Source organism: Culex pipiens, chromosome 3 (assembly GCF_016801865.2).
Source record: "Culex pipiens pallens isolate TS chromosome 3, TS_CPP_V2, whole genome shotgun sequence".
NCBI classification, from domain to species: domain Eukaryota; kingdom Metazoa; phylum Arthropoda; class Insecta; order Diptera; family Culicidae; genus Culex; species Culex pipiens.
In genome coordinates this window covers 840,685-859,267 of record NC_068939.1, presented here as the reverse complement: position 1 = coordinate 859,267, position 18,583 = coordinate 840,685, and the positions used below count along the sequence as shown (strand labels likewise).

At 38.3% G+C, this 18,583-nt stretch overlaps 2 protein-coding genes across 3 annotated transcripts in view; one reads left to right on the top strand and one right to left on the bottom strand.

The window, feature by feature from the left end:
- LOC120428629 (uncharacterized) overlaps positions 1-18,583 on the bottom strand; it is a 95,982-nt gene that overhangs the window by 57,268 nt on the left and 20,131 nt on the right. The window contains exons 2-4 of the mRNA XM_052711209.1: positions 10,959-11,046; positions 9,909-9,971; positions 9,211-9,280 (exon numbers count right to left, since the gene is read on the bottom strand). The gene's annotated coding sequence lies outside the window, so the exon portion shown is untranslated. The remainder of the gene's footprint in view (positions 1-9,210; positions 9,281-9,908; positions 9,972-10,958; positions 11,047-18,583) is intronic.
- LOC120427606 (zinc finger MIZ domain-containing protein 2-like) overlaps positions 1-18,583 on the top strand; it is a 71,089-nt gene that overhangs the window by 45,581 nt on the left and 6,925 nt on the right. The window contains exons 2-4 of one of the 2 annotated variants that reach the window (XM_052711208.1): positions 1,755-1,809; positions 18,187-18,297; positions 18,367-18,546. In XM_052711208.1, coding sequence (XP_052567168.1) covers positions 18,490-18,546 — 57 coding nt within the window. In that variant the 5' untranslated portion in view covers positions 1,755-1,809; positions 18,187-18,297; positions 18,367-18,489. The remainder of the gene's footprint in view (positions 1-1,754; positions 1,810-18,186; positions 18,298-18,366; positions 18,547-18,583) is intronic. The other variant, XM_052711207.1, reaches the window with a different exon arrangement.

Here is an 18,583-nt window from a genome sequence, read left to right as displayed (position 1 = left end):
ACTAAATTTAAAAAAGTTATATCTCGTTCTATTGTTAGCTTCCATAGTTTACACCAAAGTTTCTCGACAAAAAAAAACAATCTTTGCCGGTACTCAACTGTCAGGGAATTTTCCAATTTAAAAAAGATTATTTTTCTTCTGCCTCTCTGTTGGCACAAGAGCACAAGCGCGCCAAGCATAAATCTTCCGGTGGACAACGTAATGCAAACCGATCCCGACAGCCGGGTTATCCCGGAATGAGAAAGCATGGAACTCGAAATGGGCCCGTCTATCCCGACTGCTTTCCGAACAGAAAAGCACCGGCATCAGGGCACACACAAGCAACTAGCAAAGCCACAAAGAAAACTGGGAAAACGGAAAAATTGTCTAGCAAAACAATTAAACTGATATTTATAACAGTCCTGCTAGGACGGCCCAGCGACCAGGACACTTCTTTTGCCCAAGTGTGAGGTGAGAAGCGAGATTCCAGCTTCAATCTCATCTTCCCAGTTCAGTGGAAAAGTTTCTTCCGGAATACACATTCCATTCCCGCTCCCGGGCTATCGTCCCACCTGCTCCGGAAAACATTCAGTGGCATTTTGTCCCTTTTTCTGATGCTGCCTTAGAACCTCCTCGCCCCCACCCGGATGGTAATCGGAAATAACGGATGGTAGAAAAATGCTCTGAAAATGTACTTCAAATGTACCAACCGACCACACCAGAGAAGCCTGACGGTGGAGTGGGAAATTTTCTCCGGACTGTCGTTTTTTGCAACGTCCTTTAGTTTCAGAGTGTAGGGAGGGAAAAAGTTTTTCCGGCAGGTCCCACAGGTATACAAAGCGAAGCATCCCAGCACAGGGACGAGGAAGTTTAAAAGTGGTATTTGTTCCTGTGGACAGAGCATGAAGCGAAATCCAAATTCAATGTAGATTATTTTTACCACTTTTGTCTTTCTGAGCTTTTTGAAAGTAGAAAATTTGGATTGGGAAAATTATTTGCCTTGTTGGTGGAAGCGTTTTTGGGGTGACATTTATTCAATTATTTTAAATAAATACATTTTACTATTCAAAATAATGCACTTTTATCCTACTGATCAACATCAAAGATATTAAAGAACTCATCCTAATTCCACTGTTGGCGTTGAAACGCTTCTCTCATCTCAAAGCACTATTCCTCATCCTCCCGCAATCCAGCACCTCGTCCACCCATTTCGCATGCACGACATTTCAACTTCAGAGTTACACACATATTTTATAGCCGTTTCCCGTTTTCCCCCAGCCACCCAATGATCCGGTCTTCTCTTTCGTAATTTTCCTGAAGGTTTCGCTTTTTTATGCTCCTTTTCGAGTCAGAAAAAAAATGCTGAAGAAAAATGGCGAGCAAGGATTCCGAGCAAAAAAACGGTTCCAACCGAGCAGCAGCAGCACATTGGGATTGGGATTATGGCTTTGCCTTTTTTCCTATCGAGCCTATTCGCTACCAGGAAGGTTAGGGTTGTCCTCAAATGCCGACCCGGAGGACCTGACAAAGCAAATTGAGTGCTTTGCTATGGCTGCTTGCTTTTCCAAAATGGCTTAAAAATTGGTTTGGTTTTCTTCCGAGTAGTACCAGCTTTAATTTCTTTTTATTCGGTTTAAGGATCAAGCGGAAACTGCTTCGAAACAGGCAGTGGGAGAAGGCCCACTTTTCCTGATCCAAACAGTTTATAATTATCTTAAAATTATCACAACAGAATTTTCAACTCTAATTTTATTTTTGTTTTCTTTTCATTGCAGGTTGGTTCAATGTTCTATCCATGGTGCAACAACACAATCTAAGTGTATGAATACTGTAAGCATTTCAAAACTAATAATCCCCCATCAATTTCAACTCCATAACAATCACTTTCTCCACGGGAAATCCTTCGACCGTCGCCACTGGCTCTGTTCATCCGCCTCATTCGACCGCTCCAAGGTTCACAAATGTATTCCAATGTGTTTGCTGTCTAAGCCATAGGGTTCGATGTGAAAAAAAAAATAGTCATCGCTTTTCCAAACATGGCACCCAAACCAATCCCGCTCTCCCTGAAACATCATGGTGAACCCAAAGCAAATCCTTATGACTACGATTCCTCGACGTATCCACCGCTCCCCATCAGCAGAACATTTTTCCATAAATGGATTCACACAATCGTGGGAGCCGACTTTCAAATGAAATTTCCCCCCGCCCCTCCCCAATCGCACTAGTGTTTCCAAAAAAAAGGATCATTTTGCGTCGAGTCCTTTTTTTGTTGCGAAAAGCTAAAACATATCTCTGCTGCCATCCCCTCTTTCACCCGGGGAAAACTCGGGGAAAGAGTCCTGCCTGGGAAACCCAGAAAGAGCCAGAAAGAGCAACAAAAAAAAATAATAAATAATACCCCCAGAGGAAAACAGCAACAGTGAAAAATATATACCAACCGACCGACCGACGAGCAAACCATTCGAATCCCAAAAACCGAAAGGAATGTGTGTGCACACAAAACTGAGGCTGGGCACAACAGTCTAGGGTGGCTCCCTGCAGCACTTTTCACATTAACACCCGTCCGCTCTGTGAGCGGTGTGAATTCCACAGTGTTGGCGGTAATTTAAAATCGAGTTTTTGAAAATTATATTATTTAATAAAAAAAATCATCAGATTCATAAAAAGTTTTGATTTATTCACTTAAATTTAACTTTTTAAGCTTAAGAGCGTAAATAAGAAAACGGATTTCATCATAAATCATAATATTTTACAAAATTTTATAAAAAAAAACTCGGATGTTCAATTACCAAAATTTGTTGGCTATATAAGATCCTATGAAGACACCCTTAAAGCCGTACGCCGGGATAAGGCAATCCAAAAAGGGGTGGTTTGGACGACATTCACAAAAACCAATTTTGAAACGTCATAACTCACCTAAAAAAATACAAAAAAAGGTTGCTGTCGATGTCAGTTAAAAATTTATTTTAGAAGTTTTAATCAAAACATATTTTTCTACAAATAAACCTCTTGCTTCACACACCGCAAGCAAAGAATTCTGCTTTTTGCTTCTGACTGCGAAGTATGCAGGGTGCTTCTATTCTAACTGATGGAGTTTTTGGCCAGAGGAGAAATCGGTGTCCGTCTGTCGTCGTCGTCGTTCGACGGTTCAGTCAAACTGCAACACTCAGTTCAGGGTGGATTTTTTGCTTTTCTTTGTTACGTTCTGTCCCCATGACTCTGTACACTGAACGGTGGAATATGAAATAACTGTGATGAAAGGGTGATGTTTTTTGTTCAGAAGGATAAAATTTGATCAAAAGCCTGGAAATGTCAAATATGGACAGATTCAATAGAACGTTACTTTTTGTAATGTTATGTTTCAATTCGAATTTTTTACAAATTATTTATCACAAAGATGCAAAAAGCGTGTTATCCCTTTCGGAAGATTGACCACCAGGATTATTATCCTTCTCTTCTTCCAAGATCTGAACAGGGTTATTGCGCCTCGAGAAAATTCGCCACTACGTCGTCACTCTGCACCCTTTCAAGGGTCCCGGCCCGCGTCCGCCTCCCACAGGATCGTCGACGACGACGACGACTCCGAGGACGTCTCTTGACGCCATGTATCCGCCACAGTCAATGTCACCCCTTCTTCCAGAGGACAGCACACAGACTCACTTGTCCTTCTGTCGCTAGAGCGCTGATTTGGTCCTCGCCAGAAGAGTGAGAGAGAATCCCCCTTCCCTTCCCACGCCTCGTCTTTAACATCAATCCCTTCCCTACTAACCCCGAGTAGGCCGCGGGTAATCGGCTCCCCTCCCACTAACATTTACACACAAGATCCTCTGTAATTATTAAGCCAAATGTAATTACAAAAGCCGACTCGGTCCTAACCAGGTCCCAGTACCGAAAAGGACCTAATAAAAATAATTTTATGAAAAAAAAAAAAAAAAAAAGAGTGAGAGAGAGAGACTGAAGCTGTGTGTGGTGGCACCGACTGTCTAACATGATTGAGTCCCATTTTCCAGCAGGGATGTGGCGCGACGAGGTTTATATATGTTTAGGGGTTTCGATTAAGTAAATTTGAGGTTTTATGGGCGAGAATTTACAGTTGCTCGACGAAGAAGGCGCAAAAAAAGGGGCGACGACAGTAAACGGTACTTCGTTTGCTTCGGGATTTCACTCTCGTGTGAGTGGAATTTGTATTGTAGTGGCACAAAGGACAACAAGAGAAGATATATGATTATTTGACAGATTGGGTCCTTCTCTGCTGGAATTGAGACGAGCTGTTCGCCGTTCCATTCTGTGCGGTGAGATTGGCGTCTTGGCGACATCAAAAGAGGGTGAACCCAGTCTATTACCGCATACCGCGCGCAAAACCAAACTGAACAATCAAATTGCAAAGGAATAAAAATCTACGTCGCATAAAAGATGCCCTGCCTTTTGACCAGAAAATCAGAGGGAAACCTCTAGTGATGTAATCAATCACACTCGCCAAACAAGGGGACGACTGTGAGACGAGCTTTTCCGCCGGGAGACGACAGCATCAATTTATCAACGCTTCTCAGGATTTTTTCCCTCAATTCACTTCTCGTCATTCTGCCCTGGGTGTCCTTCTGTTTTGCTGTACAGTAGCAAGGCAGCAATCATAATCCTGTGCGTGCTGAAAGCTTACATTTCACCGCCATCACCATCAAGGGAAAACAACACAAATATCGGGCCAAGAAACCCCGGCACTTCCCAGATACGAGGGAGAAAAATTTCCGACAGTGTTCTAAAAATATTTGACATTTATGCGACCACGCAAATTGCCTCCAATCACCCTGGGGAGGGCCAAGCCTGGACGAGAAGCAGGGAAAAACAACAACCGCCACACCACAAAGCCGAAGTCAACTTTTGCAACACACACACTCGCACACCGGGAGAAATTACATAAATTGGCACCGGCGTCCTTAAAAATAGAAGCCACCTTTTTTTGTTCTCTCTGGCCTGCGTCACACGGACTGCTTCGGGATCGCTCGTAAGGAGCGCACACACCGGAGCCAGGAGGAAAACTTGAGTGGCTACAAATCACTCAACGTTGAAGCTTGTCTGCCTCGATTGCTCAAGCTGTTTGGCAGGAAAACCTGGTGTTAGAGATTATCCTGGGGTGATGTATGTATACTGAGGAAGTGGATATTACAACTGACGGATTTTGTATCAATTCTAATGAATTGAGCAAAAATGTAATACCGAATATCCAAAGAATTTGGCAGTAACTGACCAAAACTTTCCATCTTTTAATCGCAAAAAATAATACAAATAAGAAGCGATACACAAATGTATTGCAACGTTTTCATTCACCTTGAGTCAATCGACAAAGAGCAAGGGGAAAAGCTGAAAATCTAACTGCTTCCAATAACACCACGGTGCAAAAGGGAAACAAAGTGCGAGTGAATCCGCTCTAGTTTGAATGAATCAACAGAGTGAGGAAATCCTTTATACAGATGTGTCATTCTCCGCCAACTCACACAGCAGTTGCACCGACACTTCTTCGATGTGAGTAAAACTTCGTCCTAAGGGGTATCTTTTGTTCCTGATCACGAATCCGAAGATGATAAAAAATACATTTTTTTCTGTAATTTGCAGCCTGAAAATTTGATGAGATGGAAATTTGGAGTCAATAAGAATATATTAAAATTTGACACCCGATTTGATGGCGTACTCAAATTTCGAAAAAACTTATTCTTCATCGAAAAAACACTAAAAAAATGCAGAAACTGTACCATTTTCCGTTAATCAATTTAAAAAAAATGGAACATTTTATTTTAAGGGAAATTTAATGTACTTTTCGAATCTGCAACAACCCAGAAGGTGATTTTTTCATTTAGAACTAAATTTTTCATTTGTAAATTTCGTGTTTTTTCTTACTTTGCACGATTATTTTTTAGAGTAAACATCGTTCTACAAAGTTGTAATGCAGACAATTCCAAAAAATTGATTTACATACATAAGGGGTTTGTTTGTAACCATCACGAGTTATCGCGATTTTACGAAAAAAATGTTTTGAAAATGTAACGATTTTTTTTTTTTTGGAAAAAATCGCGATAACTCGTGATGATTACAATCAAACCCCAAATGTATTTTTTTTATTGCCTGCTCTACAATTTTGTTGAACATTGTTACACTTTAAAAAATAACCCTGTAAAGTTCGAAAAAACACGCAATTTTCAAGGGTAAAATTGTGTTTTAAATGGAAAAAATCTCTTCTGGTTAATGTAGATTGAAAAGTACATTAAATTTCCCATTAAATAACATGTTCAAAAAATTTCTACAGGTAGGTAACAAAAATTGCTGAGTTTTTAAAACTATATTTTTTTTTTAGTGAAAAATAAGATTTTAATTTAAATTTAGAGTACGCCATAAAATCGGGCGTATAATTTTACATAAAAGTCCCTTTGACATCGAATTTCCATCTCATCATCTTTTCGGACTGCAAATTATTGAATAACATGTCTTTTTTCGTATGTTCAAAAATTAAAGGGGTCGTACCGCCCCTCCGTCACGAGATATCAAAAAACGGACCTCGGATTCACTAAAATGGAAGCGGGGTCGGTGCAACTGCTGTGTGAGTTGGCGAAGAATGACCCTTATATAGATGGGATATAATCACTTGACTTGCCCTCGAGCGATCTAAACGTTGTGCACCCAGATTCGCTCACTGTGAAACTTTCCCATTTGTAATTTATTCCGAAAATTATCCAAATAACAAATCAATAAATATCACTTTAACTTGAATTGGCACATTCAAAAAAGCAATGTGTCGAGGAGCAAGCAGCGCCCATCCTATGGCAATGTTATTTTCAGCAAACTAATTAATCGCTTCCTAATAACAGCACCGCGCTGCTCCAATTTTCCCTCCCCCAAATTAGAATATCAAGCACGCGGCAAAAAGGGTGCGGCGGCGGCGGCGGCAGCATCAATCACGCCAACAAAAACTCCCCCCTCGAGGGTCACACCGTACACCAACGGTGGCGAGTGCAAAAATTAGCGAACCCAATCTGCGGTGCCAAAAAGCGAGAAACGAGAACAACTCGCCCTGTCCCGATGGGCTGGGGGTGGAGGAAAATGGTGGAAAAGCGCTAAATTAAGTTGAAAACAAGCAAATCAATATACACACATGTTCGACACAAATCGGCGTCGAGAATTCTTCGGGCAGAGGGTGGCATATTTGAATGGGTGGGGCAGGGGTGAATCAGCATATGTAACTAAACACGCTCTCAACTCACCAATTCACCAAGGGCACACACATACAAGTCGTCGTTTTTCAGCACCATGCAATGTGTGTAACAAAGCAGTGCTGAAAACTCGGATTTGGAACCCCCCCAACCCCCTTTTCCTTCCCATCGTTCTCCCCAAAACACCACTCAAAAGAACGTTTGGCCGGGAGCAGAAAAAAAACTTTCCCTCTTCTAAAATTCCCCCGCGGGGGTGACTCTACTCGTGCTAACTCACCAGCTCGAACCAGCGAAAGCAGTCAGTGTACTCTGCGGTGAGTGTTGGTGGTAGTATGTAGCATGTAGAGCGCATTACCCCTAAATAAATCAAATTTATTCATAAACCAACAACCTCAGCAACTATAGCGGACTGGCTGATCCTCCCGTTTCGGGGGGTGTTGCTTGCTGGGTGCGCTCTCCTATGGCGCTGGAAGTGAGGAAGCTAAACTGTTTTTGGAGTGACTCGGGCATTAGGAACAATATCTGGAAGGGATGCCAACCAGCGGTTTCATTTACTGGGAACTAAAAAGGACTATTATTTTTAAAACCGAAACCATCGACATTCAGAACATTCCACAAAAACATTTCCGGGGACTTACTTGACACTATCCAAAATGCGACAGTTCCTTCTGGTCCGGTAGTTAGCCACAACAAAACACAATAGTTTCTTCTTATTTTCACTGAAATCACTTTTTGATCCCAAACCAACTGTGAGCTGCACTGTAGTATCACAACAAAACATTTTCAAACACACAACATTTTCACAAACAAAACATTTTCAAATCAACCGGTACATTTTTTGACAAAATAATGATATCCGAAAATTTAAGCGGATTCACATCCCACAGTACAAAAAACACAATGAACCATTAAGCGATTGCTTGCAAACTTAAATTGCCACAACTGTAGGAAATCCTGTCAGTCCAAGTAAAACGTTAGTTATAAAAAAATCAAAATAAGATAATGTTGGTGTTAATGCTCACTCATTACTTATCAACTTTTTATAAAATTACTTTAAAAATATATAAAAAAAATCATTCATCATTTTAATAGTTTTGTCTCATTTAAATTCTGATTAAACCCACGAGGACAAAAAAAAATATTTGTAGAATTATGTATTTTAAAACTACTAACCAAAATACTTTCTTTAAACTACAATATTCAAATACTTTGGTTAATTTTAATTTCAAACGGAATTAAACCACTCATAACTTAGCATATGAAAATATATAAAAATAGATGGAGCAAATTCGATTATCATGGTAAAATTGGCTAACAAAGATTGTTTAATTTTCAATATTTTTTTATTTGTTTAAAAAACAATAAAACAATATTTTTATCTGCCATTTGTAGGACAACTTAGGCCATTGCAAATATTTTTCAAAGTTTATGTCGGAGCCAACAAATCAAAGGACAAAAAAAAATTTATTTTTTTTATTTTATACTTCACAATTGTAATGGAAATACAAGTCTAATTGACTGCAAACAGTTTGTAAGGTATTTTCCTGCGTTGATAATCATATCAAACATTTTTGGACTTACATATTCCAAAATATTTAGATTTTTTGTACATGCACAGCAGCACAAAAAGATTTTTTGCGCAAAAATTGCGTTTATGCTGCGATATTTTAAAAACTAATAATTGCAAAACATCTAAATTAGAGTAAAATGCATTTTAAGTATTTTTTTTTTCATTTAAATGATTAAATCATAACTTTCAATTTTATTATTTTTATACTTGCCAATATTTAAAAATAACACAAAATATGCTTTAAAACCAATATCAACGCCGAAACAAGTATTTTCCACATGCTTATGGTGGACTCAATTTATTTCACTTAAAATAATCAAGTTTTTATCCAATAACTTTTTAGTGCATTTTTCAGTGGCAACGTAAACTTTAAAAAATAATTCAACGAGCTAAACGGCCTGGAAGTCGCGACTACTGATGATCGAATCTGCACTGATTTGCGTTTTTAATAATTGTACTTACCGCTCAGCAAAGACCAGCAGGTGGAACGAAGAATAGAACGGGTGAGCCGACAGGTAGGACGACGATGGCACTGAAAAAAAAAACACAAAAAAAAAAGCTAATAAGCTTGAATGATTCAAGAAAGGATTTTTTTCATAAAATGTTTCATTAAAAAAATAGAATATTTTATTTCAATCACTATGTAAAAATTACCATGAATTGTGTTGTTGATAAAAAAAGAATATCGAGAAAAAAACAACTCCAAAGGAACTCACAAAAATAAGTTTTCAATCAATTTTTACCTCTAGGAACCATTATAGAAAGAAAATTTCTTTGAATTCAAACAGAATAATAAACAGTGTTCTTGCCAAATTTTCAAAAATGCAGCAGAACTGGTGTTACAATAATCATGAAAGACTATGGCAATCAAATAATTAGTTAGAAAGTTAATCTGAGATGTTAATATGTACATGGTATAAAAAAAACACCATTTTGACGAATTGTACACCAGATTTTTTTTATATTTTTAAATGAAACAAAAATGATACACAACATTCTTTTAAATTAACACACAAATAAATATTTTTTAATTTCTAACGTTTAACCAAATTTATGCATTGAAATGTGGAAAATATTTCCCACATGCTGAACGGCTTGGAGGTCAAGCCTACTTGTTAATTGAATCTGCACTGATTTGCCTTTTTAAAAATTGTACTTACCGCTCAGCAAAGAGTAAACTGACAGGTGGCACGAGAATGACAACGGGTAGGGCGGCGACGATACTGAAAAAAAAACACAAAAAAACACCTTATTAGCTTGAATGATTTAAGTAAGAAAAAAAACTTCTGTTTTATAATAAGTATTAATCATAAAAATTAGTTCAAATATTGTACTTAAGTTACGTGTAAAAAGTACTATAAAATATATTTTGGATGAAAAAAAATATCTCGAACCCGCCTCTGGAGGACCTATTTACAGCCACACAAAATTAATGTATCAATAAATATCTTTTTGATTTTTGGAAGCATTTGAAAAACTGTTTTTACAAATTTTGAGTTTAAAGTCAAAATTATGTTTTTTAATTTCAATAATCAAATATTTTGGTATTTTTTTTTTAAATAGAGTTCAACCCCTTAACTTAACATATAAAAATTAACGGTGCAAATTCGATTATCATGGTAAAATTATGCCAGCTACCCCCGAAAATCTAGAAGGCATTTTTTATTAATTTATGCTTCACAATTATAATGTACAAAGAAGTGACTGAAAACAGATTGAATGGTATTTTCCTGCTCTAATAACCATATTAAGCATTTTTGAACCTACATATTTATAAAATATTTAGATTTTCAGTGAAATCCCAATGTATAGAAGCGCTAAAATTGTGTTTATGCTAGGATAAATTGAATACTAATAATTGCAAAACATTTGGAATGGTGTTTAATGCATTTTCAATCGCTTTTTTAATTCAAATGTTAAAACCATACATTTTAATTTTTTTTTTTAACATTTTAATTTAAAATCAAATATGCTTTAAAATTAATACCAACGCAAAAGCAAGAATTTTCCAAATGTTTATGAAGGACTCAATTTATCTTACTTAAATTAAAAAAGTTTCCTGAAAATAGCTTTTTATCCAATAATTTTTCAATGCATCTTTAATGGCATCGTAAACATTAAAAAAATAATTCAACTATCAAAACGGCCTCAAAGTCGAGCCTCCTGATAATCGAATCTGCACTGATTTACGTTTCAATGAGTGTACTTACCGCTCAGCAAAGAGTATACCGACAGGTTAGACGAAGATGACACCGGGAAAGCCGACGGGTGACGAACTGATGACAGGTGACGAAGACACTGGAAAAACAAAAACACAAATAAAAACACATGATTAGTTTGAATGATCTAAATATATTGTGAACACAATGAAAATATTTTGTTTCATTCACAATTTCAGTTAAAGTTCGAAATATTTTTTGAAAAAAAAGAGTCTCGAAAAAAGCACATCAACCCACGTTCGGATGACCTTTCCAAAACCTCAGAAAATTAATATTTTTTGATTTTCGAAAGCTTGTTCTTGTTATTGTTATAATAATTTTTGTGTTTTATATGTAAACAGTAAGGTAAAAGTATCAGTCAACAAATAACAAACAAATTAAATATCATGATGGAAGGTGGTAAAGTACGCTTTATTTTATTAGAAAAGAGCAAACAAAATAAATAAATTTACATACAAATTCCAAAATTGTTGAACAACAAAAACTCAAACAAGAAAAATAAAGATTTTCGTAGAATAGAAGTAGAAGTTGTTTAAAAAGTATACAGTTAAACATAATTTTTAGTTAAATCTTTGTTTTCATTAATGGTTTGCAAATGGATTGAACTAAACCAATCACAATTAAAACCCATCATGATCGCACCCCTGCATTAAATCTGGCACCCCTGCCCAAGGAAGGGGATGAAGCTCTAGTAGCCGGAAAACAAGCGTGAGAGCTTCCTGAAACGACGACGACGATAAGGACGAGGAGGCAGGAGGTTGGCGGCTGTGTAATCAAAAGCAACAGTAACACCACACCAGAGGAGAGCGGGAGAGAATCTGTGTGAGAACAGTGGGCGAAAGAGGGTGGTGAATGGTTTATGTGCGAGCCTTTTCCTCCTTTCAACCACCATCAACATCACACGGCCACAATATTGCATGTACAACGCACAAGAGAGAGAGGGAGAGAGCTGGAGAGAGAAATCAAACACACTCTCTTTTTCTGTGAATGACGGAAAGCGATTTTTCCGACATCCTCGTGCCGTTCGAGTCACTCACCGACACACTCAGCTGTTTGCGTCTGCAGGGGAAAATTCTCTCTCGCGCGCGTGCTCTCTTTCTCTCGTCACTCGCACAGTTTTCCCCTCTCCGACGGTGGTGCCAGCCAAAGTGCATTAGTGTTTAAACGGTTTTTAGCTTTTCCGCCTCGGCGCAAACAAGGACTCTTGAGCAGGGGAGGTTTTTTGTTGTTGTTGTTGTTGTTGCTTCTTATTCCTCCCTTCCGTTGAACCCGACTGATGTTGTACATATTGTACGGCTGTGTGTGTGTTTGTGTGCTCACTTTATTATGTGGCCTCTGTTGGTTTTGTTGGTGAGTGCCCCTCCGGAGACACCGAGAATATGTTTGTTTGCGTTTCACTCCCCGATTTCCGGCGGATTTCTTTGGGCCTTTACTTCCCGGCTCGGGTGTCTTCTTGCTCCGCTGTGTATGTGTGTGTTTTTGCTCTCTTTCTCGCACTTTACTCGAATCAGAATTCATATTTTTCGGTGTGGCGTGTGCTATTTTACGTACGACTAAAAACTCATACAGCACGGCAGAGGAAAGCGAAAAAAAACTTGGAAAAATTTGACGCTCACTCGGAAAAGGGGAAAGGGGTCAGATTGAATGGTAATGGAAGGGGGACTGCGATAGCGCGTGCACGAACGATTGAATCGTGATGCGTCATCAATAGGCGCAGTGGGTGGTGGGAAGTGCAAACTGCATAAAGAAATACAAAAGGGAAAATAGAAACGTAAAAGCGTGGTTAAGTGACGAGCAGTACGTTTGTGTGTTTGTTTACGATGAAATGGAGTGATTATCGATCAATTAACACAGGGTTGAAAATGTCGCAATCTTGATATGATTTTTTTTTGTTTTTAAAAAGACATCGTATACTAGCTCATAATGTGTTTTTGAAAAAAAAAGTTACTCATAAAATAACCTCACTGGTGTGTACCTCACATCGTCATAAAAAGGCAAAACAGGTTCCTATTGAATATTAAAATGTTTGAGTGTTTGTGGGTTTCAAAGGATTCCAATTTGTTTTGAACATATTTTTCACAAGATTTCAATTTTTCAAACTTGTGCTGGAGAACACAGTATAATAATCACAATAATTTAACATCTATGATTGTGAGCATATGTTATGTTGAATTGTTTTTTTTATATATTTCCTTAAACATTTCTAAATTCACGGTACATTACCCCTAATTGCAATTTTGGATCATTGACCTTTAATTAGAAAATATTTTAAACCCTAACGAAAAGGTCTCACAATGTCTATGAAATCCTCACAATATATTTTTTTTTCAAGGTGTCTTTAAAATAATTGTGCTGGAATATCACATTTATATTTATATCTCCATCGAGATAAGTTAGTACATTTTTCTGGAGTCGCATGGCACTTTATGTGCTCTTAAATTGACCAAAAATCGTTAGAAAGCGATAAATTTTCCAAGTCAAACTCATTTTTTCTAAATAATGTTCCAATTAAATTTAACATTAAGGGGTTACATACATGTAGAAAATCACAAAATTTCATATTACAGAAAATTTATTGAATCCACTTAAAAGATGATTTTCAAACACTCCTGAAAGTTTCATGAAGATATTTCATGATTAAACTGAGTTAGAGACGATTTAAGCTCAGAATTTTGCCATGCGCAAAGCCAACTGTCTAACTTTCTGAGCGTTTTTCTCTGAACACCAAGTTGATTTGCTGGTGCCACGATATCTCGACATGGGACGGACCAAATTGGCTGAAATTTTGGGTGAAGACTCCCAAGACATATCCCGTGTGCATGACGAAGCCCGATTTTGAAATTTTGAATTTTAAAAAAATACATAAGTCCAAAACTGGCGGTTTTTATATGAAAAACTGAAAAATATTTTTATCTTTTTTTTAAATAAAGTTTTTGAAAATCGGCCTTCGTCATGCACACGGGACCAGTTTGACGAGTCTTCACCAAAATTTTGAGCCGATTTGGTCGAAGCAATGTTGAGATATCGTGGCACCCGTTTTTTAAACTGCTAACTTCAAATAGCTATATCTCGGCAATGATACAACCAAATGTCTTCAAATTTGTTTTGTTAATAGATGAAAATGTATAGTTTAATGCCCTGAAAACAGATTTTGAAAAAAGTTTAAGTGTGTGCTCAAACTAACCTCTGACATATTTGCCGATTTACATGTATGTAACCCCTTAAGGGTATTCAAATAACCCTAATTACCATCATTTTCGTGATTATTGCTGAATTGTTCAATGAACCAGGAAACCTATTCAAATACAGTCCAGACACGATTTTCCGAAGGCCTCAGAAAAAATTTCACTTCGGATAATCGCACCTCGAAAAAAATTTGCTTATTTATGATTGTCAAGCCTTAAACTACTCTAAAGCGGTGCATATTTTTAAAATCTAAGGTGGTGGCTAATATGGCGGTAATAAAATATTGAGAAAATGCATTCGGTAATTTTTGAGACAATCAACTGTTCAAATTTAAAAAAAAAATGACTAAAATTGTCGCAGAATTTGAAATTGACGAAAAAAGAAAAAAAATAAACGAATTCTTTTTTCATGGTTTGATTATTTTGATGTCCTATACAATCCTTCCGATAATCAAACTTCGGATGATTATAACCATCAGATTATAAAATGTAGCTGTCAGAATTGTAACGTTTTCGTATCTTTTTTTATCGTCTTAGTAAAACAAAACAAATTTAATTAAATCAGCGAAATTATTAAATTCATCTTCTTAAGCTATAACTAATTCATTAAAATTTTATGTTTTCTAAAAAAACTTATTTTCATCGTTAATTTTGCTTATAAGTCAATGATTTTCCTATGACAAACTGTCATTACAAAACTCAACTTGACTTCCTCCTACATTAAGCGTAAGCCGTCATCATCTTCACCACCGTCAACGAGCATCCTCCAGTTCAAGGATATCTATTTGTACGTCCGTGTGTTGGTGCGTGTTGGGTCGCCTCAACACACATTTAATAGGGTTTTGTTCTCCCGTGGGTGATTGGGTGGAAATGAAACTGCAACAACACGCACTAGATCAACACCCCACAAAGACTGGCTCAACTGTTGACTCTCTCCCTCTCTATCTGTCGCACGCTCTGAAGGCACTAACACCAGTGGCGGTGGCGGTGGTGGGACGAAAAAGGATATAATCAAAGATAATATGAAATCATACCCTGGATAATAGGAAAATGACAATAGGAGTCAGCGAGCCGGGCCCTGCAGCATCGTCGTCGCCCGTTGGTCCTAGGGTGGGTGTGGGAGGTTGGCAAACGAGATGATGAAATGCGAACGACAAACAGAATGTCCTTTTGCTGGGTGGGCGATGCCAAGTGGGTTGCGAGTTAGGGGGGTGGCGAATGAAATTGAAATAATAAAAACGACAACTTTTCCTTCCACGTCGGGTTTGATCGGTGACTTGTCGCTTTTTGGTTTGGCAGTAGGGTGAGAGCATGAAAAAAGGATTGTGTTGTGAAATTGAAACGATTTGAAATAAAAATGAAAACCTCGACGATTTTTAATATCTTTAATTAAGTGATTTTTCAATTTTAAATACTAATCAGTCACAAATAATTTCTACAAATACAAACATGTCTATAGTCGTACAGAGCAAGCAACAAGGACACATCAACGCAGCGGCGGCTCCGTGTTTGTCAATTACCATTCCTACCCGTGGCGCCAGCATAAAATCACCCTCCAACCACCGACCAGGACTTGTTGCTCATCGTCCACCCCACATCATCATCATCAACAACATTGACTGGTCCCGTTTTTTGGGACTGTGTTAATTTTAATTCCAGCGTCTGTTCAATTTTCATCATTTATGTGATTGAATAACGTACACGCGTGTGCGTGTACCAAGTGACGCGTTGACAAAAATTGGCAAAGTAAAAATTTAATCAGCCCGAGTCAGGTTTTTTCACCATAATTTATTCATTCGCGCAAAAGGCGAACAACGACGTCAACGACGACATAGCTGGGTTTCAGTGTCGGAGCGAATAATTGGTCATTTCAGATTAATAAACAATTTAATTGAACCACCCGTCATCAATAACATTACATTACAGCAAACACACACACACATTGGATCATCAGGGGTGGAAGGTAACTGGGACGCGGATTCGGGACCACTGTTGCCCCCCACTGAAAATCCCGCCACCGAGTGCGGTCACAACAAAAAGTACAAAGTGAAAAATAATTTCATTTCTACCACCACAACCCTTCCGCTCACATTGCCCGGAAAAACTCGAGTGCCACCGAAACAGATTTAAAATAAATAAATTTTCAAATTAATCAAAATACAAATTTCCCACCGTCCATTTCGTCCTTCCCCGTGGCATAGTTCCTAGGTGAAAGTCACGAGGTGAACTGAATAAACCACTTGACACTTGGTGCTGAATATGAGTTGAATTATTTTTATGGGATCCCAACCTTCTCCACCTGGCCTGGTCGTGGGTCGAAATCATGTACCAACTTTTGTACAATGAAATTATCGATACATGACACCACCGACCAGTACGCATAGGGGAGCCGCATGTTTCAGATAAATTTTATGTTTTACCACAAACACAGCTTTTGAGCTGCGTGTCAATCTGGAGAGATTGATACACACTGAATAGGAGCTGCTGGTTGTGGTGCAGGAGGAGCAGCAAAGTGCAAAACATTGTTGCATAATTAACCATTTTGAACATTAATTGCAAGCGCAACTACAAGCCAAACGCTTGAAATCTATAATTTTGTGTCTGACTACAAATTTGAGGTTTTTGAATATCCCGTTGATTATTTCTGATACTAAAAATTCATATGAGACATTTATTAAAATGTTGAATGCTGCCAAATCTGTTCTTCACCCCTTAACAAAAAATACCGAAAGAAAAAAATAAATCCTCAGTGACCGACACTGTGCACATGCACAAACTCAAACCTGGCATGGGTCGTATTATAATACGATAATAATAATAACAAAGTGAAATTGAACGAAATGATTACCACTCAGAACAGCCTGAACCCCTGGCCACTTCAGTCAACCGACAGTGGCTACCAACCGACCGTCGTCGTCGTCGTCGCCGTTGTGATGGTATCCGGGCAGCGAAAAAAAATAATCAAATTCGATAATAATTATTAAGTCACTGCCCAACACCCCACCACCATGAAATGTGTGTGCCAGTGTGTGTGAAAACACAGAAATGCAGGCCACTTTTAATCTGAATTAATTTCATGAACAGACCAACATTTTTTTTTTGCTTGTTCACTTTTGCCAGCATTTCACAAGACCGGTGGCCGGAGCTGATTTAATTATTTATATCAATAACCACTTTGTAGCGATGCAACGGTGAGAATGGTGTTGCAAGTGAGTTTAATGCATTTCTATTAAACTGACTAAACAAAATCTACATTTCTACACGATTTTTTTTTTCGATTTCCTAGGAGCCGTTAAAAACGAGATTTCTTTTCCAACCCGAGACCCTTGTAATCACATCAAAATACGAACATCCAAATCGGTGTGTCCACCTACGCTACGTAGAAGATGCTCTGCCGAGGGAGCGAGAAAAAGGTCCTTGGCAGAGCGAAGCCTCGAGCAAAACGAAGATAAACGGGAGTTTATGAATGTTTAATTCGCCCCGAAATACTTACACCAGACGATCGAATAACTTTTGGGCAAGGTTAAGCCAAAACGCAGCACAGACTGTCCCTCGCCATCAAAGTGATGTCCCGGGAATTAAAGAAAATTCTCGTGGTGGTAAAGATTTGGTAACAGAATAGTCAGGAAGAACTTTAACCTTGAATAATGTAAAAGCTGCGACCTCCTTTTTGTGGACATTGTACCAAATACTGCGATTCGACACTTATCAGTGACGTCAAACATTTCGCCGAGAAACAAGGAAAAATCCATTCCATTCCCACGCATTTCATCTTTCTCCAAACGATGATGATGATGATGAGTTTGTGTGACGTAACTGTGAGTTAACGAGAAACGATGACGATTATTCCGCCAACGGTGTTGCAATCATTTCCAGGAATAGAGCACATGGCTCGGATTATCTGGTGATGCTTGTTACCAACTCATTCACACCCATGCAAAGTTTGTCATCTAGTCAATAGAAATAACCCCCCAACTCCTCTTCGAGCAAGACCCAATCTAATAAAAGGCCTTCTTTCTTTTCCTGTTTTGCAGATATGACCAGGCTATGAGTGCCCAGGGGGGCTCCCTAGGGGCTCCGTCATTGGGTGTTGTAGAATCTCCACCACGCGGAGAATTCAACAAAATCACAACGAGTAATTCAAGGTAAGGTTTGCCACAAAACAAAAAAATCTCTTTAAAAAAACACTGATCAATCCCTTTCCCATCTTTAAGGTGCATCGCATCCGGAACATCGAAGCAATAAATGCGACGAACTAGTGCGCGGCCTAGGAAGTGAATATTAGTGCTTCTCTCTCTCGTAAAACGAAACATCACAACGGGTTCTTTTGAAAAGCTATGGTTGCAGCAGCCGGAGGTCAACAAGGCGGAATGGATGTCGGATATAACCCTCAGGTGAGTATTTTTTGCGCGGGTTAGAACAATCGTGAAA